The 27,471-nt window shown below is 40.7% G+C and overlaps 1 protein-coding gene across 1 annotated transcript in view; it reads right to left on the reverse strand.

Moving 5' to 3' along the window:
- The window catches only part of MROH2B (maestro heat like repeat family member 2B), a 67,473-nt gene extending 40,359 nt beyond the window's left edge, over window positions 1–27,114 (reverse strand). The window contains 20 exon segments of the mRNA XM_060146295.1: window positions 1,740–1,847; window positions 5,864–5,907; window positions 6,481–6,622; window positions 7,251–7,291; window positions 7,438–7,564; window positions 7,600–7,638; window positions 9,815–9,925; window positions 10,673–10,795; window positions 12,627–12,700; window positions 13,712–13,825; window positions 15,492–15,561; window positions 15,654–15,746; window positions 16,137–16,277; window positions 19,206–19,273; window positions 19,276–19,356; window positions 22,042–22,140; window positions 22,775–22,934; window positions 24,232–24,342; window positions 25,890–25,951; window positions 27,087–27,114. Coding sequence (XP_060002278.1) covers window positions 1,740–1,847; window positions 5,864–5,907; window positions 6,481–6,622; window positions 7,251–7,291; window positions 7,438–7,564; window positions 7,600–7,638; window positions 9,815–9,925; window positions 10,673–10,795; window positions 12,627–12,700; window positions 13,712–13,825; window positions 15,492–15,561; window positions 15,654–15,746; window positions 16,137–16,277; window positions 19,206–19,273; window positions 19,276–19,356; window positions 22,042–22,140; window positions 22,775–22,934; window positions 24,232–24,342; window positions 25,890–25,951; window positions 27,087–27,114 — 1,836 coding nt within the window.
- Between the last annotated feature and the right edge of the window lie 357 nt (window positions 27,115–27,471).

Genomic DNA, 27,471 nt, shown 5'->3' on the forward strand with positions numbered 1-27,471 from the left:
GGGAGAGATTTCCCTTTCTCTTCTTTGTTCTCACAGTTCCCAGGGGCTCAGCTTTAGATTTGGCCCCGCCTGTGCGTGTAGGTCGCCGGAGGGCGTCTGTTCTTTGCTCAGACAGGACGGGGTTAAAGGAGCCGCTGATTCGGAGGCTCTGGCTCACCCAGGCCGGGGGATAGGGAGGGTCACGGAGTGCGGGGCGGGCCTGCAGCGGCAGAGGCCGGCGTGACGCTGCAGCCTGAGGCGAGCCGAGCGCTCTCCCGGGGGAGCCGTCCGCGGATCCCGGGACCCTGGCAGTGGCGGGCTGCACAGGCTCCCCGGAAGGGCGTGTGGCTAGTGACCTGTGTTCGCACACAGGCCTCCTGGCTGCGGCAGCAGCGGCCTCAGCGTCCCATGTCCGTCTCTGGGCTCCGCACTCTTAGCCGCGGCTCGCGCCCGTCCCTGGAGCTCTCTCAAGCAGCGTTCTTAATCCCCTCTCCTCGTGCACCAGGAAACAAAGAGGGACGTAAAAGTCTCTTGCCTCTTCGGCAGGTCCAGACCCCTCCCCGGACTCTCTCCCGGCCAGCCGCTGCGCACCAACGCCCTGCAGGCTGTGTTCACGCCGCCAACCTCAGTCCTCTCCCGGCGCTCCGACAAAAGCCGGAGCCTCAGCTCCCAGTCCCGCCCGCCCCGGCGGGCGAGCACACAAGCCTCTCGGCTGGTGAGTGCCGGTCGGCCCGATCCTCTGCGCTGGAATCTGTCCGCTTTGCCCTCCGCACCCCTGTTGCTGTGCTCTCCTCCGCGGCTCCCAAGCTCCCCCACTCCGCCTCCCGAAGTCTCCACCCGCGAAGGGGCTTCCTAGTGTGTGGACACTTTTCCTCCTTCACAGCTCTCTCCCGCTGGTGCAGGACCCGTCCCTATCCTTTTGTCTCTGTTTAGTTTTTTCTTTTGCCCTAACCAGGTACGTGGGGGGTTCCTTGCCTTTTGGGAGGTCTGAGGTCTTCTGCCATGGTTCAGTAGGTGCTCCGGAGGAGTTGTTCCACGCGTAGATATATTTCTGGTGTATCTGTGGAGAGGAAGGTGATCTCCGCATCTTACTCTTCCGCCATCTTCCCGGAAGTCTCTACTTTTTATTAAACACATGCCATGTGCCAGGCACTTCACTTGGGACTTTATATACTTTATCTCATTGAACCCTCGTAACACTACAATCCTCAGAGGTAGATAAAATTTCCATTTTGTTGGTGAGTATACTGAGGCTCCAGAGAGGTTAAAAAATTTACCTAAAGCTACATAAGCAGTAAGTAGCAGAAGCTGGATTCAAACCCCATTTGGAATGGATGGTTACAATGTGGAGGGTTTGGTAGAGGTCATGTGGAGAGAGAGGAATGAAAGAAGTGGCCTTTGAGCATTCTTTTTTTTCAAGTTTTTAAAAAATTGTAGTAGATTATTTCTCGTAGCCAGCCTCACAAGACTGGCCCAATGTAAACCAAGGCATAAGCTGCATTAAACTAGTGCTATGGTAGGGGCTGCTATTTGCCTTCCAGTATCCATTTTTCTTCCTTCTCTAGAACAGAACCCCTGAATTTTAGTTAGGCATGTATTTATCTTGAAGGCGCTATACTCGGCAGTTTTCCTTGCAGATAGGTGTGGCCCTGTAACTTTTGGTCAAATGTAAGGTGAAGAGAAGGGAGCATTTTTCTAACCATTTCTCCCTCCTTTTGTTCATAAAGTAGAAGCTAAGGTCTCTGAGCTAAAAAACCAACCTTCTCAACAGAGGTGTTGCCGTAACTGTCCATTTGCTGGTTGAAATCCCGACTCAGTTGAATGGTCCAGGCTACGTCATTGATCTTCCATAACGACTCTTTGAGCAACTGTTGTAGGAGGTGAAAGTCAGATACTAATGTGACGGTTTAATGTGCTTTCTTGGTGCTTTTTTTTTTTTTGCGGTACGCGGGCCTCTCAGTGCTGTGGCCTCTCCCGTTGCGGAGCACAGGCTCCGAATGCGCAGGCTCAACGGCCATGGCTCATGGGCCCAGCGGCTCCGCGGCATGCGGGATCCTCCCGGACCAGGGCACGAACCCATGTCCCCTGCATCGGCAGGCGGACTCCCAACCACTGCGCCACCAGGGAAGCCCTCTTGGTGCTTTTTTGTTACAATGTATTCTAAAAGCATAAAGTATATATTACATGGGATTATTCCTTTTCTCATAACAACCTGTTCCGAATTCCCATTAAGAATTAGATGCACAGGAAGGGCAAGTAACTCCGTGTAAGTGCCTTCCTTTTTCCTTTTAAATAAAAATTGCCAAAAAACGTAAAATAGGAACTCATCCAATCTGAAACTTAAAATTGAAGTTAACATCTTTCAAGGTTTGGGTAGATTTGGAAAAAAACGCCATTTGTCAAAGTTAGTTTGCTTTACACCATACTAAGAAAAAGGGACATTTTTGGAATAGTGAATTAAATGCCTTGAAGAACCAATTAGATATACAAGCACAAGTTGCCAACTTCAACTCCAGTAGTGAAATATTCCTCATTTCATCAATTATTTTGAGCCAGGGCCACAATCAGTTGTCTGAACCCATGTCCCTCTTCATTGAACAATACATAAAAAGGTGTTTTTGTCTTTCTGGAGGACAAAATCCATTTGCAGTTTCTAAAATCTACAATTTCTCCTGTGTTTTCTCTACCTTAAGCTTGGAAAGAACACAATGTCAAAACCAATGAAAAGATTTGTATTCATTTTCTTAATAGAAACTCATTGAGTGGATCCTTTGAAGAGAAAAAAATTGTACAACCTTGGCAGTATAAGGGAAGAAAGCAAATGCAGACAGTTTGGAAAAAGAAGCCAAGAAGTATACTCAAGATTGGAGGAAGGAAAAGAACTGTTCTCAAGGCTTCTCAAGAAAGAACCTTCCTTCCTAGTAAGAACAGTTATTTAAAAATGGTAACAGGGGGGCTTCCCTGGTGGCTCAGTGGTTAAGAATCCGCCTGCCAATGCAGGGGACACGGGTTCAAGCCCTGGTCAGGGAAGATCCCACATGCTGCGGAGCAACTAAGCTCATGCACCATGACTACTGAGCCTGTGCTCTAGAGCCTGTGGGCCACAACTACTGAGGCCACGTGCCACAATTACTGAAACCCGTGCGCCTAGAGCCGGTGCTCTGTAACAAGAGAAGCCACTGCAATGAGAAGCCTGCGCACCACAACAAAGAGTAGCCCCCGCTTGCCGCAACTAGAGAAAGCCCGCGCGCAGCAACAAAGACCCAATGCAGCTAAAAATAAAAAAAATTAAAAAAGAAAAGAAAAGAAAAAAAATGGTAGCAGGGGAAAATAAGATAAAAATTTTGAGAGAGGGAGGGGAAGATAAAAGAAGCCTGAATATAGGAGGAGAGGTGGATCCAAGAGTTAAGGACCAGGAAGCATAGAGCCGTTGCTTTCAAACCTCATATGGGATAAGATTCACTGTGGGTATCATTAAGACCTGTGAGCTCGCAGGTACCCCACCTAGAGATTCTGATTCTGGAAGGGGGGTGTTGGGGGTGGGGTGCTGTGGAGAGGTCACTGAAATCTGACATTTTAAAGAAGCCATAGTTCACATGAAAAGATGCTCAACACTGCTAATTATTAGCGAAATACGAATCAACCCTAAATGTCCATCAACAGAGAAATGGATCAAGAAGATGTGGTACATATATACAATGGAATATTACTCAGCCATACAAAAGAATGAAATAATGCCATTGGCAGCAACATGGATGGACCTACAGATGATCAAACTAAGTGAAGTAAGTCAGACAGAGAAAGACAAATATCATACGATATCACTCATATGTGGAATCTAATTTTAAAAAAAGGTACAAATGAACTTATTTACAAAAGCAGACTTATGTATACCAAAAACAAACTTATGGTTACCAAAGGATTTGGGGGGGAGGGGGAGGGATAAATCAGGAGATTGGGATGAACACACGCACACTACTATATTTAAGATCGATGACCAACACGGACCTACTGTATAGCACAGGGAACTCTTCCCAATATTCTGTGATAACCTATATGAGAAAAGAATCTAAAAAAAGAATGAATATATGTATACGAATAATTGAATCACTTTGCTGTACACCTGAAACTAATACAACATTGTAAATCAGCTATAATCCAATAAAATTAAAATATTTTAAAAATCTAACAAATTTTATAATCAAATTCTTCAAAAACATTTGACAGGTATTTTTTTAAATATAAATTTAAAAACCATTAAAAATACCCTGAACTTTCTCTAAATAAAAGAGTTACCTATTCTATAATAAATAGTAATAAATACAGAAAAACCCCACAAAAAAACAGAAACAAACTACAGTGAGGTACCACCTCACACTGGTTAGAATGGCCATCATTCAAAAGTCTACAAATAACAAATGCCAGAGAGTGTGTGGAGAAAAGGGACCCTTCCTACACTGTTGGTGGGAATGTAAGTTGGTGGAAAACAGTATGGAGTTTCCTCAGAAAACAAAAAATAGAGTTACTATATGATCCAGCAATCCCACTCCTGGGCATATATCCAGACAAAACTATAATTCAAAAAAATACATGCACCCCTATGTTCATAGCAGCACCATTTACAATAGGGAGGTCATGGAAGCGACCTAAACGTCCATCGACAGAGGAATGGATAAAGAAGATGCGGTACATATATACAATGGAATATTACTCAGCCATAAAAAGAAACAAAATAATGCCATTTGCAGCAACATGGATGCAACTAGAGATGATCATACTAAGTGAAGTAAGTCAGAAAGAGAAAGACAAATATCATATGATATCACTTATGTATGGAATCTAAAATAGGACACAAGTGAACCTATCTATGAAACAGAAACAGAATCACAGACATAGAGGACAGACTGGCTGTTGCCAAGCAGGTGGCGCTTGGGGGAGGGATGGAGTGGGAGGTCGGGGTGAGCAGATGGAAGCTTTTATATACAGAATGGATGAACAACGAGGCCCTACTGTACAGCACAGGGAACTATATTCAATATCCTATGATAAACTGTAACAGAAAAGAATGTTAAGAAAAAGAATGTATATATATGTATAACTGAATCACTTTGCTGTGCAGCAGTAATTAACATAACATTGTAAATCAACTATACTTCAATTAAAAAAAAATAAAGAAGCCATAGTTAATTCCTGTATAGGTGGCTTATGAACCAAAACTCTGCTGGATTAAAAGCTCCCTGCCCATGGGTTCCTTGATCTCCTGTGGGCTCCTGAAATCAAAATGCTCTCTGTAAAGCCAATGTCCAACTCCTGTCTGCAATTTACTCTTGGGGATTTGACATTGTCTGTGGCACTGTTGGGTTGTCAAGGTCCAAAAAGTTATGGATGAGAGAAAGATTCTCTTCTGGAGAAGGGATACAACATGGCCTTTTGGTGTTTAGACATCAGGAAAAGGATAGTGAGAAGCAGATAGAGGAGGAAATGGAGTTGTATTCAGGAGCAAAGAAGTGGAAATTATGTTAATCTCTGTTTCTTTTTATGAATGGTGAAATAATGCAATTGCAAGGAGAGGAAAAAAACTGAAAATTAGAGAAGATTTAAGAAAGACAGGGAAAAAAATATTAGTAAGAAAAATATTAGTAAGTGATATCTTCAAAACTGTCTTAAATTCTGAATCAAATTGAAGACTAAAGATTATTGTTCAAATTGTGATTTAAAGAGCCTAAACTTCTTATGTGATCATGTCTAACAGTCTAGTGATTTTCTCAAGAAAAGGAAATGTTGTTTCCTGTCCTTTGGAATCTAATTCTTTTTCATAAAGATGGGTAACTTTCGGTGATTTCATCACCCCATCATCAACAATTAGTCTAGGAGCCAGCTTTACCTGAAGCAGCATGGTCTCCCACAGCACGATACTAGTGTTCTTTCCTAGAAATAGAAATTGATGCAGTAAGTGCCAAAAAAAAAAAAAAAAAAACCCAGCCCAGTATCCAGGTCAGCACTGACTGCTACTGTTCCATTTCAAGCTTTCTCCCTATGCAGGATGGTTATTTCAGATTAAATTTACTATGTTGGCAATCCTAAATTGCTAGTCAGCCGGACAGAGGGTCTTCAATCCACGATAAAAATCCAGGCTTTTTGCCAATTTCAACAGTAACTACTGAATTACCATATCTTAATATTCTAGCATGGATGAATAATAACTTTTTAGAACAATACCAAAAGAGAACTTCTCTAAATACAAAAAAAAGACCAGAGCAAAAGTAAAAGTTCCTGCTAAATATGTAACACACCTGGTCCTCTTAAAATATCAATATAAGTATTTGGTAGAGAAATAGAACATAAGGAGTCCAGGACAAAATAGAGCGGTCTACCTTGCATGTCAAGTTCATTGTTTTTACTGCCTAATGTGAACATTAATGGCTTAAGACATAGAAGTGGTGCCTCATTTCCTTGTGTTCTTGCCTCCGTGGATAAAGACCTGATCCCACTCCTTTGTACCTTCCAGAGGCTGCAGGAGCTCAGGTATGCGTGTTTTCCATAGCTCTACCAAATTTGGGTGAATCATCTCAGGCAATATCTTCAAAAGTCCTATTGCACCGACCCCATGTAATTTCCCTAAACTGGCAAGCATAGATATTACCTGGAGGAAGGAAGAAAAATTGTTAATCAACTCAGGGATACTTAGAAGGCTCACCTACCTTTTCCTTTTTATCACTGTTCTGGATTCTCTTGAATCCTTCATTAGATAATCTTTTAACAAACCATCACAGTCTGTTCTTACTTATTCTAGATCAAAGCTAATACTTAGACAATCCATCTGCCCAATTTTCTTCTGAGGATAAAAGTGTAAAAATATATGGAAACCATCAACCAAAAATAAATGAAACATACCAACACTTAGATATATCTATTAATTAAATAAGGGCATGTGGAAATAGTGCTCAAGCACATATATGGCCAGAAAGAGAGAGAGAGAAATCTAAACAACAGATGTGGAATTTGTTTGAATGGTTCTTATGGATCAGATCCAGTCTATGTTTATTTAAAAAATCATAAATGAAGTTTAACAGACATTTCAGAGTGAGAAGATAATCTTGTGAATAATAAATCTTCATCAGAGTCATTAGTATAGCAGAACATTTATTATGCCATTTTAGTGTTTCTTTTGTTTTGGAATATCTATGTAATTTTTATTATCATTTATTTGGAGCTGAATTGTCTATATTGGTTTAAATTCATACCACATTGGTTTTTCATAACTCACTCACCAGAAGTCTGGCCAGTAGCTGTTGTGGTGAAGGAAGTTTCACTAGAAAGAGAAAGCAATTTTCATTACTGCTATGGGGCCTAGAAAAAATCAGATGGGGCTTGGGTTTACAAGCAAAGCCCTGTAGCCTTTCCGGAAACTAGTCTCTCATAAGAGAAATGCTGTGCTTTGTTTTTGAATGTACACACCAGCTCCTGTAGAGATGACAAGTGCTGTTGACTCCTTGGCATTATTCTTCTTCCTCTCCTCTGCCATAAACAGAATTCTGATGATATTAAACAGGTATTTCAGCGTTCCCGTATATTCCCATATATTCTGCGTATATATACAACATTCCTGTATATTCTGACTCTTGTGGTAACAAGAGTCAGGATTCTTGGCCATAGCACCTGTGGAAAACACAAGGCAAGATGCAAGGATTGCTTATTCTTTTTCATTATTCCTCTTTGGTCCTCTCCGTGTGTTTCCCTCTAATTTAGAAAACTTTCTCTCACGTGTGATTATTTTGCTCTTCAGGCCAAATCAAAATGAAATCATGAAACACAGTCTCTGCACAGCACATTCACTTTCAGGTGCCACTTGCAGTGAGTGTTGGTCAGTGTTTCTCCGTGAGGTTGCTGCTGGAATTTGGGACAGGACAAGTCGTCATTGTGGGTCACTGCAGGGAGGGCTGGGCTCCACTCACCAAGTGCCGTTAAACCCCTTGTCAATATGACAACCAAAAATGCCCCCAAATATTTCTCCAAACTCCAAGACTCGAGTGGAACTGTCCAGAGTGAGAATGACGGGGAGTGGATGGCGACTGCGCTGCTGCTGCTGGCTGTGCTCCAGGTGCTAATCTTCTCCTTCTTCTTTTTCAATTTATTTATTTATTTATTTTTGGCCATACCACATGGCTTGCGGAATCTTAGTTCCTTTACCAGGAATTGAACACAGGGCCCCCGCAGTGAAAGCGCCAAGTCCTAACCACTGGATCACCAGGGAAGTCCCCAGGTGCTGATCTGCTGATCCTCTAATGGAAACTTAGGTGTCCACTTGGACTCCTCCCTTTGTCTTGGCATCTGTATTTAATCACCAAGACTAAGCCTAATCCTTTTCTTTTTTTAAAAAAACAATTTTATTTTTTTACTTATTTATTTTTTGGCTGTGTTGGGTCTTCGTTGTGGTGCGCGGGCTTCTCACTGCAATGGCTTCTCTTGTTGCAGAGCATGGATTCTAGAGCACAGGCTCAGTAGTTGTGGCGTATGGGCTTAGTTGCTCTGAGGCATGTGGGATCTTCCCAGACCAGGGCTCGAACCCGTGTCCCCTGCACTGGCAGGCAGATTCTCAACCACTGTGCCACCAGGGAAGTCCCAAGCCTAGTCTTTCTTTTTTTTTGTGGTACGCGGGCCTCTCACTGTTGTGGCCTCTCCCGTTGCGCGGAGCACAGGCTCCGGACACGCAGGCTCAGTGGCCATGGCTCACGGGCCCAGCCGCTCCGCGGCATGTGAGATCTTCCCGGACCGGGACACGAACCCGTGTCCCCTGCATCTGCAGGCGGACTCTCAACCACTGCGCCACCAGGGAAGCCCCCTAGTCTTTCTTAAATTGTAAGATTTCTCACGCCCTTCCTACTATTATGACCCAGTTCCAGTCCCTATGAATCTCATCTCATCTCATATATAGACTCTTTGTGCTTAGTCTACTCTAAAATCAGTGTCTACTCTTAAATCAGTGTCGACACACTGATTTCCTACAGTTATCATTTAAAATGTTTAGCCTTTGCTTAAAATTTTCATTGGCTTATCAAGGACAAGGAAGGAATTTGGCATTTCAGACCCTTCAGAGTCTGGCCTTATACTACTCTTTCATCATTCACTACTAGATCAGAATTCCCCAAACTTTAATATGCATCAGAAATGTTGGACTTTATTTGCATGCAGATTTATGGGCCCCATGTCCAGATACGCTGATTCATTTAGGTCTGGCATGTGGCCTGAAAATGTGCATTTTAAATAAACAGCCCCGGTAATCCAAAACCCACACCTTAAAAAACCATCCTAGACAAAGCCTGTGATCCCCTTAAACTGGCCTTCTGATTGTCTCCTGGCTGTGCCATGTATTTCTGGCCATTAAATCCTTTTCCAGGTTGTTTTGCTTAAGCAAAATGCAGATTCTAAGGCTCATCCCCTTGAGGTTCAGGTTATATTAGGCCTCAAGTGAGGTCTGAGAATGTGTGCTTTTAACACCTTCCCAGATAAATGGGGAAAGTTTAGCATTCACTGTGTTAGAATCACCACTTACAGTATGTGTCTAAGTATGTCAGGGGAAGAAGAAAAATAATATATTAAGATGCTTATAAACTGCCATTTGCCATCCAGATATAAAAGATTATTTAGCTAATTTTACACCTGTTTTTGAGCAACTATTATGTGCTGGCACTGAGCGTCCCAACATAATTCCTCTAGTCAGAGCATCAAAAAGCTGATGACACATGGAGTACCAACTCGTATCTTTACTCCTAAATGTTCAGAGCTTTAGAAAGGTGATCAAATTAACTATGAGTGGTTACAAAAGACCCCTTACCTGAGGCATTCCAATGATCAGTGGGTCCAGGGTTTTTAAGACCTCCAGGCTTGTTTCTTGGATACCTTTCTCTCCCTTTTCGGTCTCCTGGGAGTTAGGTTTTATTGGTTTCTCTTTAAGAAAGATGAAATAGGTGACTTGTTCATAATCCTTGCTGTCGGTCGCCTCTGACCTTACTTGGAGGTGTTCTTAGCCTCTGGGGTGGAGGATGCAGTCACTCAACTTAAAGGGCTTGTGGAATCCAGCAATCTTGGTCTCCAGTATCTAATCCTGTTATAAAGTGCTCTTTGGAGGAATGGGTTAGAAAAAAACACCCCTGGCTGAAGCAGAAAAACAAACATTGTGAGGATCCTTGGACTGCAGTTACTCCTTTCCTCCCTCAGGCCTTTCCCCTTTTTATCTCTGGGGCAAAAATTTCCAATGACACTGCTTCCTAGTGGAGTGGACTGTAATTTCAGCTACAATGAATTTGCTAAGATTACTGAGATCTTAAGCACATGTTTTTCAGGCTCTTCATCCAAAGGAACCGGTGTAACAAGTATGGATGTTTCTTGTTTTCTAGAAACAATTCACTTTCTCTGCCTGTCTCCAAACCACCCCCAAGCTTTTGAGGCCAGGTTTCCTCCTTTTTAGGAAAAACTGATTTAACCTACCTTGGGTTTATTGTAAGTTAAAAAGGGTATCACTGAAAGAAAACCGAGCACACTAGAAGCTGACAAATTTATTAGTGAAAGTGGTAAGGCTGAAATGTAACCTCTAAGTCAGTTTCTAACTTGGACCACAGATATTTTTTAAAAATCCAGTTGAGTCAACTGAACTTGCTACAGGGCAGCACTCAAAATGGCGCCCTCTTCGTACCAGATTCTTGTTGGACATTGCAAACTGCGAGAAGATGTAGTCAATCAGTGGCCAGCCTTCCTGGGCTTCAATGTAGCGTTTTTCACACATGGTTTGGATGAGGAGAAGGGCGGAATTCCTCACCTAGAGTAAGGAAAACGCATTCACAACATTTTACTCTGAATAGAAATTAGATTCTCCTATTCTGTAACCTTCATGGATCATTCAGTGGAATCTTTCCAAAAAAGAGTATAAATTGAATGATCTTACTGTAATATATGGAGCGGGAAGTAATCTACAGGTTATGATTTAAGTGTCACTGGCAAAGCTCTCTTTAACCAAAATCTTTCTTCCTAGTTCCCAAGACATATTCTCTATTACTATATATTATGAAACATTAGTAACTTTGGGCTAAAACATGGCCTCGCTTTAAAAATCCTCAGTGAAAGATACCACACTGAAATAAAGTTCCACAATTCCTTATCCACAAATTCAAACTAAATGACTCTGAAAACTGGAATTTTGTTTCTTAAATTTGGTGCCAACTCATTGGTAGCAAAACCCAAACTGAACTGTTTTAAAGCTATTTGTAGTCTTTACCTCTTATTTATTTATTTTAAAAATTTATTATTATTATTATTTGCGGTACGCGGGCCTCTCACTGTTGTGGCCTCTCCCGTTGCGGAGCACAGGCTCCGGACGCGCAGGCTCAGCGGCCATGGCTGACGGGCCCAGCCGCTCCGCGGCATGTGGGATCTTCCCGGATCCCTGTCCCCTGCATCGGCAGGCGGACTCTCAACCACTGCCACCACCAGGGAAGCCCTACCTCTTTCATGTAGTGTGATATGCATACATGTTCTTGAAAAAATATTAATAGGTTTGATTGTGGGCTACTGTCACAGTAATGTTTTTCTGAAATCTGGGAAGTTGTGAATTCTGAAATAAGTCTGGCTCTATGGATTCGAATAAAGAGTTATGAACCTGTGTCACAGATTTTAATAATTTGGCTTCAATTAATTTATTGGATTGCTTCCCTGGAGGATAGAAATCTCAGATCTAATTCCTTAGTGAACGGGTCTTTTAATGGAGGGTGGGAAGAAAATAATTTTGCACAGGGAGGAAGGGCCACAAGGTGGCAATTAACAATTAGCATACAGGGACTCAGTAATCTCCCTAATTAAGGAGAAAGAGGTATATTTTCTCTTTATTTTTGCCTGATTAACTGGCCTTCCTTAAAGTTTCTGTGCTCTTTTATTCTACCCTAAATCCTAGCAATTCTTTGATTGGCTTGGTCAGTTACTGGGTCAGGTTTTTATATATAATCACTCCATTGTTATTTATTGCATAGCTTTGGTTATTTTAAACATAGTTATTGGTGACCAAAGCCTCTTAGGGGAATTTTTTCCTCTTCATTGGCTTCTGTGTAGGGCTTTGATCCAAACAAAATATGGTTTTCATACAAATAATACTACAACTGCTAATTTTAAAAATTGTTCCCATTTAAGTTCTATGTCTTTTCCAACGTGGAATACTTTAATCAAATAATCAGGAAATAATGACAAATCTATTGTGTGCAAGACTTGCTCTAGGTGCTTCCTGATTGGAAAATAGGATGTCTCTGCTCAGAACAGGGTTCAGGGGTTATTATTTTTTGGAGGAAGAAGTATTATCTTTATAATTAACAATTAAGTTTTCAACTAATTAAATTTAAAACTTTTTGAAGAGCATGGCAGAGTGATGCTCTGGGCAAAAATCTTTTTCTTTCTACTGAGAAGCCCTTGAACTGAATGTGCTTTAGAACTTTACTTCGATAGAGTTTATCTTTTGGGGAAAGATGGAGTTCTTTTAAAAGTAGAATTGATAACTGAATTCTTTATAAAGCAATCTCATAAGCAGATTCTTAAACAGTCAAAACCATTTCATTTACTCCTAAAACTATCATTATCCAAATAAAAGTCCCCATTAATTCTCTTACTTTAATACTGAGGTCGCCCATGACGACTTTGACTGTTTTTTCTATTCAAGTGATGTGATCCCTCAACTTGGGCTCTGAAAGACAGAGGGAGAAATTGAGAAACCCACTTCAGAAGGACTACAGTATGTTCTAGAAATGATGAAAACCCATTAGAGTTATGGTACATAGTTGCAAAGAGTTATGGTACATAGTTGCAAAGTCTCTGGTCCTTAACGTTTTATGTTATTCAGTTCCCTCCTACATTCTCCTTTTCCAACTCTTTACACATGTTTATTGCTTTTTTTTTGTTCTCTGTTACATTTTGTTTCACCTTGTTTAAAATGTTAGATTCTTAAGTGGATTCAATACATCATGCCTAATGGATTGGCTTTAAATTTCGTAGACAACTTCATGTTTCTTCTGCCAAGTCTTCAGTAAATCCCAGGGTAAACTGAATTTTAAAAAACTATTATAATTATTCACTTTGTTATAAAGTGGAAACTAACACACCATTGTAAAGCAGTTATACTGTAATAAAGGTGTTAAAAAAACTATTACAATGCTGTGGAAAAATGAATTGTCATATTTTATTGAATCCAAGATATAATTTTATGAGGCATCATTATCTCATATTGTGCCAAGTGAAAAACTCTAGTGGCTGATGATAATTAAAGATGCTATCAATTATAAGATGCATTCTGATACTGTGAAAATATGTGCCTTTTGGAATTAATGAAATATGAAAATTTATTAAATTCTCCTCTTCTAAATGTACTAATTTTTAGAATATTGTACATTCTTCCCACCCACTCCCTGTTTATCAGGCTACTTAACCAGTTTACTAGCTCTTTTAAATTCTAGATTCAATTCTCAAATATTCTACTGATTTAGTGGGTGCATCCGTAAATATCATGAAAGAAGAGAGGTAACTGGAAATGCCTGTTTAGAAGTAGTAGGTTGTAGACAACTGAGAAAACCAAGCTTCACCTGAATATGATGCTCTATAAATTTCCCAAAGACATGGGATAGAATTAGAGACAATGCACAAGTTTCAGTTTGCTTTTTGGTACAAAATAAACAAGTCTGCTGTCATCTTTACTGCTTACCTTCAGCACTGATAGCCGATCTTAACAAAGTCAAGATTCCCATTCGAGTGGCTTCATTATTACTTCTCATTTGTTCATCAAAAAATTCTATCAGGTCTGCAGGGCTGGAATGGGCTGTGGGTTTAAGAAATACTGGAGTCATAAGAACTCATTTTCACCTTAGGTAAAATACTTGTGAATGGGAAGAGGATCATTCCATGAGGATTGTCAAAGTCACTCTTTGGTTGGTAACCAGATTTTATTATGTCCATACTTCTTTAGTATCACAGAATTAATTAAACAGTTTGGTCACTAAGAGAGCTAGACCCACGTCTGTTCATACCTGTGAATGTAACCTTATTTGGAAATTAGGTTCTTTGTAGATGAAATCAAGTTAAGATGAGGTTGTCTTAAATCAATATGACTGGTGTCTTTATAATAAATGGATAGAAGATACAGACAGAGCCACAGAGGGAAGCCTTGTGAACATGGAGGCAGAGATCAAAGTGATGCTTCACCAGCTGTGCAGCTGGTGACTTGCAAGGGTAAGAAGGAAGCAGGGAAGAGTGAAGAAAGACCTGGATGGAGTAGAGAGGTTTGGGTTGGAAATGTTAGAGATAAAGTGAAGAACTTAATTAGGCTGGGGCATAGAGAAGTGGAAGCTATAGAAACAGAGGTGGTCAGTTAGGAGAGAACTAGACCATACTAGAAAGGTATGCCGTGAAGTCGAGGAAATGACATATTTTGGGAGGGTGCAGGTGTGGGAGGTCTAGGATTGCTCTTGTCTCTTGCCCTGAGGGACTATATTAGAGTATAGTTTGGTATCCTGACCCTGGGAACTTGGTGCTTCCTCGACAACCTGTGTCCGGTATTCTAACCAGGTGATGGGTGGGATCGTGATGTGAAAGCAAGAACAAAAGGGAGAGAGTGAAGGAGGGAGAGAGAGACAAGGGATAGATACTAAGAAATGACAAGGAGGAAAAAAGATGACTGGGGTTTGATAGAGTTTCAAATAATCTCAAATGCAAAGAAAAAAGCATTTCCTAGCCTTAGGGTTGCCAACTCTTACAGGTTTGCCTGGAAATAAACCCATGCATATATAGTCAATTAATTTGCAACAAAGGAGCCAAGAATAAACAATGGGGAAAGAATAGTCTCTTCAATAAACGGTGCTGGGAAAACTGGACAGCCGCTTGCCAAAGAATGAAATCGAATTCCTACCTTACACCAAACATGCAAATTAAAGCAAAATGGATTTAAGACTTGAACATAAGACCTGAAACTGTAAAACTCCTAGAACAAAACATAGGAAGAAGCTCTTTGACATTGGTCTTGGCAGTGAATTTTTTTGAATTTGATACCCAAAGCAGAGGCAACAAAAGCAAAAATAAACAAGTGGGATTACATCAAAGAAGCCAAAAGCCTTCTTCTCAGACAAGGAAACCACCAACAAAATGAAAAGAAAACATATGGAATGGGCAAAAATATTTGCCAACCTTATATCCAGTAAGGAGTTAATATCCAAAATATGTCTGAGACTTTTCTGGTTTTAGAACTGAAAGTTCTATTTTCCTGGAAGTCCTTTAGTCCCGGACAGATCAGGATGACTGGTCACTCTACCAGCTGCACTCTTCTTGGGAGCAGGGAAGATAGGGAAAGGCACAGAATACTTTGAGTTGAAGAAACATTTTGTGTGTAGGTGTGAAAGTAACAGATGTGACAGTTTGCACGCACTTCATCCTTGTCGTCATCATCACTTGGAGACATTTTAATTAAAAACCCTCTGGATGCTGGGTCCTACCTAGAATGAGGAAACAGTCTGAAGCTTTGACTTCATTTTCCTTTACTGGAGGATCTAGAACTCTGCACACCTGAATGAGAAGAAAAAACTCAGGTGGTAGATGTTAAAAAGAGAAAGCTGTTGAAAATGAAACAATCAGATCTGACAACATGGTCTTCTTACCTGGTGGAGTAAATTGATAAAGATGGTCTTCCTCAAGGCCTTTGGAAGGCTAACGTCATAAAGGACTGCCGCAGTCACTATCTGTCTTAGACTCTGGAATGGAAGCTCTCTAAGGTTAGCTGGAGGCTGCCTACGGAGCAACAGCACAGGATGTGGAAAGCAAATCATTACTCACTACCTTTTGTGAGGAGAACAAACCCATCACCTTTCTGTGGTTACCAGTTGTCTTTAGTGATTCTGCTCCTCTACCTTGTTTAGTTCCCCAGCGGCTTGAACAGAAATTCCTTCTGGAGTTTCCACCATCCAGCTATGCCACCGACCGCTTCTCTACCTCATATTTCCCAAGAGGTATTTAAGTTCGGCTGCCCAAACACGTGTTTGAGTTCCTTGACCCCCCCCCCCCCCCGCTCTTGAAAATTAACATCCTCCAGGATGATTGCTGGTCAGCTGTCAGAATCGGTTTCTTGTGGGTGTGGCTCTCACCTGAGTGACGTGGAAATCAATCTCTTTGTCTTTATACTGCTTCAGGAGCCAAGGGACCTGGCCCAGGGCGTATTCACAGAGGTCTTCCCGATGCAGCAGCAGGCTCACTGTGGGGCCGTGAGCCTTAATGATGGCCAAAATCTGCAGAGGCAGCAAACAAATACCGTTTCTCACACTTCACTATGCTTTTTGTACATTTCTCAGTATACCAGAAGCTTTAGATAACCCCCCAAGAAACTTTCCTCACTGCTTTCAACCGAGCAAGGTTTCTTCAAACAATGTTTAGGTTAAGATCATTGTATGAAGGAGAGTTCTATTTGTATCTACATCTCTATCTATATTGATGCTCATTTCAATATTTGTCCCGCTCTTCTATTTCTTTAACCTCTCTCTAATGGTCACTTTCTTTTACTATATTAACAAATTTAAAATTTCCCTTATATTAAAAAAAATTCTTTGATTCCGTATCATTTTAGCCCCACTGTTATCCTCATCCAATTCTGTTTCTCTTTCCTTTCTCGCAGAGCAAAGCTTTTGGAAGGAGTGGTCTACCATTTTTACCTCCACTCCCCACCTCCCCTTTATTTCTCAATCCACTGTCATCTGGCTTCCACACGACATGAAAAATGAACCAGTACAAAATATAAATGCAATATATTGATGATAAAATGTAGAAATCATGGGCTTCCCTGGTAGCACAGTGGTTAAGAATCCGCCTGTCAATGCAGGGGACACGGGTTTGATCCCTGGACCGGGAAGATCCCACATGCTGCGGAGCAACAAAGCCTGTGCGCCACAACTACTGAGCCTGTGCTCTAGAGCCCGCGAGCCACAACTGCTGAGCCCACATGCCACAACTACTGAAGCCCGCGTGCCTAGAGCCCGTGCTCTGCAACAAGAGAAGCCACTGCAATGAGAAGCCCGTGCACCGCAACAAGAGAAGCCCCCACTTGTCGCAACCAGCCCGTGCGCGGCAGTGAAGACCCAACGCAGCCGAAAATAAATAAATAAATTAAATAAATAAATTTATTTAAAAAAATGTAGAAATCACAAAAATTAGGAGGAAGCAGAAAACACAGTACCCACAGTACTCATAGATAAGCACTGTCTGGTGTATTTTTAATAAGTTATTTCTTTATTTGACCTATTCTTTCCTATCTTTTTCTTATGTATTTTAATTTCTTAAAAATGGATACCATTTAATCTATAGTTCTGTATTCTGCTTTTTCTACCTAATAAGTGCTTTTTTTCCTATTAGCTAAATTTTGCTATACAGCAAACCATGTCAAAACTTAGTGGCTAATAACAATAACCATTTATTTCACTCAACACTGTGTGTCAGCTGGAAGAATTGTTCTACCACATTTCTATGCAGTAGACACGGTTCAAGATTTTTCTTTCTTGAGCACCATAGCAATGTCCTCTGTAGATCTGTCTCTGCTTCTTGAAAATCACTCCTTTCTTAGTTTCTAAGATCTCATTCTTCTTGCTTAAGCCTTTCTGAGGTTTCTTTTCTTTTGGTTTTTTAAAGTTTTTTTGATGTGGATCATTTTTAAAGTCTTTATGGAATTTGTTACAATATTACTTCTGTTTTATGTTTTGGTTTTTTGGCCGCGAGGCATGTGGGATCTTAGCTCCCTGACCAGGGATCGAACTCGCACCCCTGCGCTGGAATGTGAAGTCTTAATCACTGGACCACCAGAGAAGTCCCCCAAGGTTTCTTACTTCTTAAAAAAAAAAGTACTGTGTAGCATTCTTTATTATGTGGCCAAGACCACCTTCTGAGTTTATTTCTGCCTCTTTATATCCCCTTTCCTCTCCACACTTCCCCTTCTCCCACTGGACTCACTCAAGTATCACGTTATCCCATCCCTAACCTATGCTCCAGTGGGTTTTATCCCCTCTTTAGGGACTGCATGTCTCCTGTAGTGATGACTTCATGGGTTGCAAGCTCAGTTCCAATGCCATGGCCTTTCCAGTGCTCGCCAGGGGTTAAGTGCTTCTCTCCCTGTGCTCCCTTATTACTTTGTGCACCTTCTTGTTACTTGCCTAACTTCCTGTGGTAGGCTAGGAAAGTAGTCAGCAAATTTGCATTGAATTTTGTTTTTCAAGTGGCTTGAAGAAAAGACTTCCTCAGAATATTTTAAAAATTTCATGTTTGCTAATGATTTAACTATCCCAGCATGTTAAAAAATGAATGCTTTAAAAGCTCAAAATATAGAAAAGAAACTGAACTAGAGAAGGTAGCTAAGTGTTAAATCTTTTATAATATAGCAATAAAGAGATTGAAATAGAATATAATTTCACCTACTTTAAAAAATCATAGCTGGAGCTTCCCTGGTGGCGCCGTGGTTGAGAGTCCGCCTGCCGATGCAGGGGACACGGGTTCGTGCCCCGGTCCTGGAAGATGCCGCAGAGTGGCTGGGCCCTCCGTGAGCCATGGCCGCTGGGCCTGCGCGTCCGGAGCCTGTGCTCCGCGACGGGAGAGGCCACAATGGTGAGAGGCCCGTGTACGGGAAAAAAAAAAAATCATAGCAATTAAGCAAAATAAGGATGGGATTATATATGTGAATGCACTTTGTAATCTATTCTTTATAAGTCATTACAGTATTTTGAAGCAGACACGCTCCTTCTTTAGATATCATTTTAATGCATTGTGATATTCACAGACACAGGAAATTTCTCTGGACTGGTGTTTTCCCTAATCAGTGACAGCCCAAATATGGTAGCTAAAATTCCATATATTTTGCTCATTTTAGTTAGTTATTGTTCTCTGCACACTTTGGCATGTCTGTTCCATGAGAGTGGGGATTTGGGTCTGTTTAATCTCTGCTGTATCCCCAGTATGGGAATGATGTCTGGCATGTCATGGGGACTCAATAAATATTAGTTGAAATAATGAGTAAATAGTGATTTGAAACAGGAAAAACAAAAGATTTTATAAACATGATAAGATACAACCCACAGCTTTCCAACAGAACTAAGATGAATTATCATGTCAAAAAGAGAAGAGGAAGTTCAACCAGTATGCCAGGAGAGCTAGCTGGAGGCATGCTGAACCTCACTCACTTGTGTGGGCAAGGTCGTGGTGGCCCACTTGTCCATGATATACCGGAACATAATGAAGATTTTGTCAGGCGACTAGCATCCAATCTGGGGTAGGGGAAGTCTCTCCAGTGGTTGACATACTTGTAAATGGCTCTGCTGAACTTCTCAAGGGCTGCATTTAAAAAACAACCACAGACTGAGAAAAATATCAAGGTAGGTAGGACCATAATGTAATTTGAAAAAAATGTACTGATGATTAGCAAATGTGTAATAGTTTCCATAAAATCTTTTGACTGCACCAAGTAAATATATAAAAAGTGTTCAAGCCACTTTAGTGAACTGTAAATTAAAACCATAATGAAATACTACAACATACCATCTGGAATTGCTAAAATTTCAGATAGTCAATGTCAAGTGTTGACAGGACTAAGGGGCAGCTGATGTTTTTACATTCTGCTGGTGAGAGTGTGAATTGATTACAAACACTTTAGAAAACTGTTTGGCATTATCAACCAAAGTTGAATATGCTTTGTCTATGACCCAGAAATTCCACTCCAAGGTATATATATGGGCACTAGATATGCATACATAGGGGCACTAAAAATCTTGTACAAGAATGTTCCATTCAATTATTTTTGTAATAGCCTCAGACAAAAAAAATGATCCAAATATTTGGTAGAATTTCCATTCTATCAACAGGTAGAATGGAAAAATTGTAGTATAGACATGTAATAGTGTACAGAAATGAAAATGGACTACAGGTACACAAAACGTATGAATCTCACAAATAGGCAAAGCTAATCTACGGTGTTAGAATTCAAGATTGTGGTTACCCTTGGAAAGGGTAGAGAGGTGATGACTGGGAGAAAAGATGGGGACTTCTAGGGAGTTAGTAGTGTCCAAATTTTTTCCTGAGTTTTGGTCAAATGGATGAGCTACTTCGTGACAATTCATCAACCTGTATATTTTTGATTTTTATGTTTTTCTCCATGTATGTTTTACTTTAATAAAATTAAAAAATCTTGGGCCTGCAAAAATATCATATATATCACATATATATTTGCATCAAGTGCATTAAATAATATTTTTTCCTTCAGCCCCTCATGCTATCCCTTTCATTAGATAGTAAAAAAAAACTGTAGTTTACTCTCTCAAGAATACCTCATCTACAAATAACTCTATGGAAAAGATCCCAAGTATCTTAGCTTTAGAGCTGGTCAGTTTTGGTTTATTCCTATCCCCTCCAAACTCTCTCTGATAATCTCATGTTACATTTTGTCAAATCCATTTTGCGTGTGTGTGTGTGTGTGTGTGTGTGTGTGTATGTGTGTGTGTCTTGCACTGCCCTATAATGAGAAGGGATGGTGCCTGGTTCGTTGATGGTATCTGAAACAACAAGCACAATGTCTGTTTATTTGCTGATTGATTGAACACATAGCTAGATGGATGGCTATTAAATTTTATACCTTTTCTTTACTGGCAGTCGGGCAAAGTTGCTTTAAGACTAAAGCGCACTTAGATAAATTTATAACACACAGATGAGAATTCCCTTATTCATTGCCACGATGATTTCTGATTTTATTTTCTTTTACCTTCTTGGTTATTAATATTGGAGGTAGAAATGCACTTAGTGGCACCAATATTTTTTTGCTGGGACACAATGTTTGCTGTGATAGTAAGTAGGGAAAATAAAAAATATTGAAAAGTGGGCTAATCTAGTATAGTAGTTTGAGTCCTTGAGTCTGACTGTACGTGTCTCTGCCACGTACCAGCTGTGTGATTGCAGGCAAGCTGTTTAACCTTTCTAAGCCTCAATTTCTCATCTGTAAAATGAACAGAAAATGTTAGCCACCTAATGGGGTCGCTATGAGGGTTAAATGAAATAATAATCTTAAAATACCCAAGGCAGTACCCAGGCACGTGGTAAATTCTCAATATTTATCAGATACAAATATTACCTTTATTGAGGACAGACAAGAGGAAATGGGTAAAATAGAATAGAAAAGACTTGGTTGATAGATAAAGAAGATATTCCTAACAGTATAGGCTTTAAAACATTATAAAAGAGTAGTGCTGGGGATGTCAGAGGTGGAAGGGGTCTTAGCAATCACTTCATTTGTTGTTTTTAGAGGTGAAATTGAGGTTGAGAGAAGGGCAGAATCACCTGATGGCTCAGTGACTGATCGGAGAAAAGAGTCCTGGTCTTCAGACTCATCCAAGAAGTCTCTCACTGTGCTGAAAATGCTTTTTCCAGGAACTCAAGGGCATGTTTTTCTCTGTAGATTGTTGATTACCGTAGATGTATTTCAGTTTTGGGGTAGAGGGATTTGTGACCATAGCTTGTTTACCCATTTTCCTTGATTGTATAATTGCTTGTATTTTGGTTAGATTGTTTACTTATCACTTTCACAATATTGCATTACAAAGAGATGCCAAAATTTAGCCTATGGCTAAGAGCTCATAAGCTCTCATAATCGTTTTTGAAAAGTGTGATCCAATTGAAGAAGGAGGCTAGTATAAATGGACCTGGTGTAAGACAGTGGGAAGAATGTGGACTGGGTGGTCATGTAGACCTGGATGCCATCTCTCCATCTCACTGACTGTCACCACCCTGAGAAAATCGCTTAACCTCCATGACCCTCAGTTTCTCATCTGTAAAATGGGCTAATAGTACTTCGCAGAACTGCTGTGAGGATTGACAGAGATAACTCCTGAAGAAGGCCTTCCGTGTGGTAGGCACTCAGTAAATGGTAGCTACTATTACTAGAAAGGACAAGACTGGGGTAAAGGGAAAAATAAGACATTTGCTCCATTCATAGTCTGGTCTTAACAAAGAGGAAACCACGGGGATACCCACCGATACAGAAGGCTCCCTTCATCCTTTCCTCCTCGGCCAGCCAGAGCATGGTTTGCATGGTGAGCAGGGTCATCATCATGAAGGGAATGCTTTGGGACACTGCAGTGAGGAATCGATAAGCATTTCAAGGCTTCATAGGGGAGGCAGAAGAGGTGCAGCGGGAAGTTGTTCTCTATCCCTCCCCCACTGTAATGCCAGGCTGTAGTTAGAGAATCAATCTGTAGTTAGAGTACCTTAAGATAAGGTACTGGCTATACGGCCATCTGTACCTGTTGCTTAGTAGCAATTACTTACTTGAATAATTATTTATGTTCGTCCCTCCCACCAGAACTTGCCTGTATCCCCAGGGCCTAGCACAGGTGATAGGTGCTCAATAAATATCTGTTAAATAAAGTGGTTTAGAAAAGAACATCCTAGGAAACCCTTACTTCATGTAGGAGTTGAGTGGTTTGCAGAATACGGCTTGTGGAAAATGTGCTTCTGCAAACACAAAGCCAGACGAAAGGAAACATGAGGGTGGGAGAGAGTCCAGACAAATTCAGAGCAGTGTGGACCCGTGACTGGCCAACAGACTCATCTATGCTCATAAACAACAGCCCAAATGCCGCTATCAGTATTCTTTAGTATAAAAGAAGGGAGAGATCCTCTCCCTTCTGCTGCTTGCTCCCATTTGGGTTTACACAATTAGAATGATTGTTTCCCAGGGAAAATGTGGACACTATTCCCTCCGTACCGTAGCTCGTTGCCAGTTCAGCCAGGGCAAGCACCACGAATTCATTTGGTAGCTCCAGGATCCTGAAGTTACTTTGTACTTCACACATCACAGAGTTGAAATCATGTGCAGCGAGAGACACCAACACCTCCCCAGTTAGCATTCTTATTTCTCTGAGGATCTGTGGAAGAAAAGGAAAATAACAATAACAGCTAGGAAGAGCGGAATGAGTCAGCAGAGGGGAAATATTGATAGTTTACATAATATTTATAAGTTCCTTACCTTTTCAATAGAGGGAGAACGGGCTGTTACAAACCCAGCGTGTAAGACTCTAGGGTAGGTGTCAGTAGCTGGGAAAGCAGAGGTAATTCAAAAGCACCTCAAAGCCAGGTTTTAATAGGACTCTTATAAACTTGGGGCAATACATGTTTTCTTGTTAATTAATCAGGTACCGTGAACATAAGATTTACGTTTTATGTTGAAGTGATATGAATTACTGAAGGGAATGGAGAACGAAAAATGGGCTAGGATTTGGGCTAGAAAAACCCAAAGCTAGCTAGAGATTTGGGTTTTAGTATTGTCTTGATCTAATTATCCTTGATGTTGGAGATATTTGGAGGGACTTCTGCTTTTGGTAATAGTGAACAAGGTCAATTTGATCAACTTTCCTGCTCAGGAAAATAAAAAGTGCTGTAAAAAATATACTCATAGAAACATCAAAGAGATCACAATATAAGGTGGAATGAATTACTCAGTTGAGAGCTGGACAAGACTGGAAATCCAGAGAGATAAGCCCTGCTTTTGAGGCTGCTTTGTAGCCAACCAATGGTGAGATCCTGGTCATCTCACCTCTTATCTTTTTGGCTAAGACCTCAAAGGGCTGCATTGATATGAAAGGTTAAATAGGCTCTCCATAGACTGTAGTACAACGTTGAGTCACAGAATTTGCCTGGAAAAATCTCAAGCCCTGAAATTAATCATAGATTGTGCCCTTGGCAGGTAAACAAGTAAAAATTCTTTCTGGAAGGAAATAACATTATTTTAAGACTCAAATTATTTCTACAAATAATTTTTCAGATACAATGTCTAGTAGATATAGACAAGTAGGCATGAGAAGAGATAAGAATTCATACGGGAGCCAAGAAACTTTGGTTCTAGTTATTTGTTCTGTCAATAGATAGCTGTATTACTTTGCAAACAACCTCTCTAAGCACCAACTTCCTCATCTACAAGTGGATGGAATATTACTCCTAAAGACTTTCTTAACTCTACCTCGGTTTCCTCATCTGTGTTGGGGTGTTGGGGTAAATAATATGTGCTGTAACTGTATCCAGGTTACCATGAAGATCTAATAAAAGTGACCTGTGGTCCTGGCAGTGATGTAGAAAAGTTTATGGGTGTCTGCATGGGTGCAGTTGGGTTAGGTAAAGACCTGTTGCTGGTCCTGACACTGACTCATCATCAAGGATCAAACTTACATTGTCGTCTCTCATGTCCTTAGAAGCGTAATAAATCAGCCTTTGGACAGTTGCATGGTCCAAGATGTCAGTATTCTGAATAACGGAAGTGAGATGACCATAAATGTCTTCCTGTGAACATATAAGGTTACACACAGAAATTTGAGTTGCAAAACTAAAGGAGTCAGATAAAATCCAAATGAATAACACCGTTAAACTAAGCAACATATCTCTACTACACAATGGATTTTATATATCCTAAGTGGGACTTCCTTAACATAATATTTATCCTTAGGAATCAAAGGCTTATAGGTAAAGCAAAGTTCATTCTAAAACCTATTTTAATTTGACTACATTTCTATGGCAAAATCTAACTGAAGGTAGGCGTGGGCTACCCAACATACTAAAGTCTCTTGAAATTCACTGTTGTAGGGCACTCAGGGCAATGGAAAACCCAATTGTTGCTCTTACTACCAGAGAGTGACTATGGCATTAAGGAATGCAATGCGATTCCCAAAGAGGCTGCTAAGTTATGAAACTTGTTCCTAAAGGGGATTTACAGGCCCTTCCTTCGTTCATGCCTTTGTGGAGAAGAAGTTGTAAATCCTTTTCCACAGAGCTGCAGCCTCTGGCAATTATATGGCTTGGCAGGTGCTGGTGTGTGAGGGCTCTTCTCAGTCTCTTAGGTGGCCACATGGCCTTTGGAAGATGAGAGACTGGTGTCCTGAAATCTCCAAGAGCCTCAGGCATGCTACCTTGAGGTACTATGCCTATGTTTAACATGTGAAATAACTAGCTTTGCATAAGGGATTCTAATTTGGAGTCAGGGTTGAGAACCACTGGATTAAGGGATAAAGGTGTAGGCATTGCCCTTCACAGGGAAGCTATGTTGAATAATGATTAGGAGCATTATTTTGGAGTCAGACAGGCTTGTGTTTGGATTTAATCCTGCTGTTCTTAGGCTTGTAACTTCTCTGGGCCTCACTTTTCTTAGTTGTCAAATGGAAATAACAATACCTACATCATAATGTTGTGAGGAGTGAACATAATACAATGCACTATTGTTTAGGAAGCATCTAGCTCTCTCCAGCCTTAGGTAAGTGTTCAATGAACAGTAACTGTTGTTATTTTACAAAAGGTTGCTGAAGCCAGAAAAGCCTTCAGATTCAGAGAAATAAATCTCTAATTGTGAAACAGCATTATAGATGAGTAGGGGGAGATATTTGGGGATTTTCATAGGAGCCCTCAAATTCCTTACAGGACATTTGGTCCTGTCCAAAACGTTCATAAGACATTTGGTCCACACCAAAAAGTCTTTGACATATTTTGGACAGGACCAAATGTCTGCTAACCCTCAAATTCCACAGGAGGAGGCTCTAATCCACATGGTTGTAAGTCTGACATCTCCCTTTTTCCACATCTATCTGTGTAAGGTTACGTAAGGGGGCATTCTTTTGCTAGCTTCTACAGTTGGATACTCTGAATCCTCAAATGCCAAATATCATTGTTTAAACATTACAATGACTTCCATTAAAACTGCATTTTCTGAAAAACTGAATGCCACTTAGGAAGCAGGAGAGAAAAGGGGAAGTTGAAGCAAAGAACGATGTAGATGAAATGTTGCATTAACTGGATTAGAAAAAGTGAATGGGGAAGAGACTTTTCTCTATTTTCCTTACCTTGCTAATATTATCTTCCTTGTTCAGCATGCCGAGAGTGAGGTTAATCTCTCCAAAAATCTCTAAAATGGGCAGGAAAAGAAGAATTAAGAACATGCTGAAATGCCCTCCTGTGAATTACTATGCTATGGTTACCTCTCTCTCCTTCTCATTCTGTCCTTCTCTCTTTCTCCTTCTCTCTCTCTCCTCTCTTTCCTTCTCTCTCCTTCTTTCCTCTCTCCCCTTCTCCCTTTCTCCTACTCTTCTCTTCCTCTTGACTGCCACCTCTTTGATGGCAGAAACTGTGTCTTATTCATATTTCTTATAATTGACATACTTGAAAATAGAAGATGCTTAGTATGTTTCAAAACCTGAATTAAATGTGGAGGGGAAGATAAAAGATGCTAGATCCCTGTTTATCTCTCCAGTCATGTAGGCATCACCCTATATCCTCTTGAGACAGGCTCAGCTCTCAGATTCCATGAACTGAATTCCTTACACCTGACTTGAGTAGGGGAGGGCAAGAGTGTAATAGAGCTTGTTATTTTCCACCTCCTTCCTCATTGCCCCCACCCCCCAACTTATTTACTCACATCCTCTTTCTCTCTGACTTCCCTTCTGGCCCTCTCAGGTCCCTCTTCTGGTATCATGCTCATGCAACCTTGTTCTTTTCTGATAACGATCTAAATATTTTTGACTTGTACCTTCCAGGAATTATTTGAATAAAGCTTGTTGGAAAACTGAAAACACATATTTGAGTCCAGGGAATTGAGCAATTTCACACCACATGGCAAGTTGGTAGAAGAGATATTTCTCGATGTAGTGATTTTCCACAAGCCTCCAAATCAAACAACATAAAACCCTTTAGAACAGTCTTTTTTGGCAAAGCAGAATATTTCCAAAGGACTCTGCCAGTATTGAAGATTAAATAAGAAACTGCCTTTCTTTGTGTTGTAGCCCCACTTTCTCCTCGAGTAGACTATACGTTTTTAAGGAAGGTAGGACATAATCATCATTGGTCCTTTACAATCCATGTGATTTTATTATTTTGGAATAAAGGGAGAGTAGAGAGAAACAATCTTGCTTTAGCATAGCTTTTCAAAAACCTTTTAAGGTGTACAGATCTCCCTCAGTGATGTACACCATTCCTCACCTCACATATGCATATCGTCACACAGACACAAAACACCTAATTCCTCAGGATCCGACGATGCTCACCTGCAGATTCCTCTGTGTCCTTGGCCATGTCTTGGCTGTTTCAGGCTCTCTAAGAGACAGCACCTAAGTATCAGAAATAATAAGGCTAACAAATCGAAGAAGCAGGTTGGCAAGTTTCTCACATAAGGTTCACATAAGGGTCTTTAAATGAAAGTCCCTCCACCACTTGATTGGCACAATGATCTGGAAGCTTCCAGTGATGGGCTGCTGCTGAGAAAGATGATGCTGTATTCTACCACGAGGACATTTTCTTGCTTCTGAGCTCCTGCTGACCAACAAAATGGCTTCATCTCACTGAATAGTGTCCCTTTGGTGGAGACCAGAGTATCTGAGAAGGAAGAAATTAGAGACTGAAACTCAAACAATTTTGGTAGACCAAAGGAGT

Source organism: Lagenorhynchus albirostris, chromosome 3 (assembly GCF_949774975.1).
Source record: "Lagenorhynchus albirostris chromosome 3, mLagAlb1.1, whole genome shotgun sequence".
In the NCBI taxonomy this organism is placed as follows: Eukaryota; Metazoa; Chordata; class Mammalia; order Artiodactyla; family Delphinidae; genus Lagenorhynchus; species Lagenorhynchus albirostris.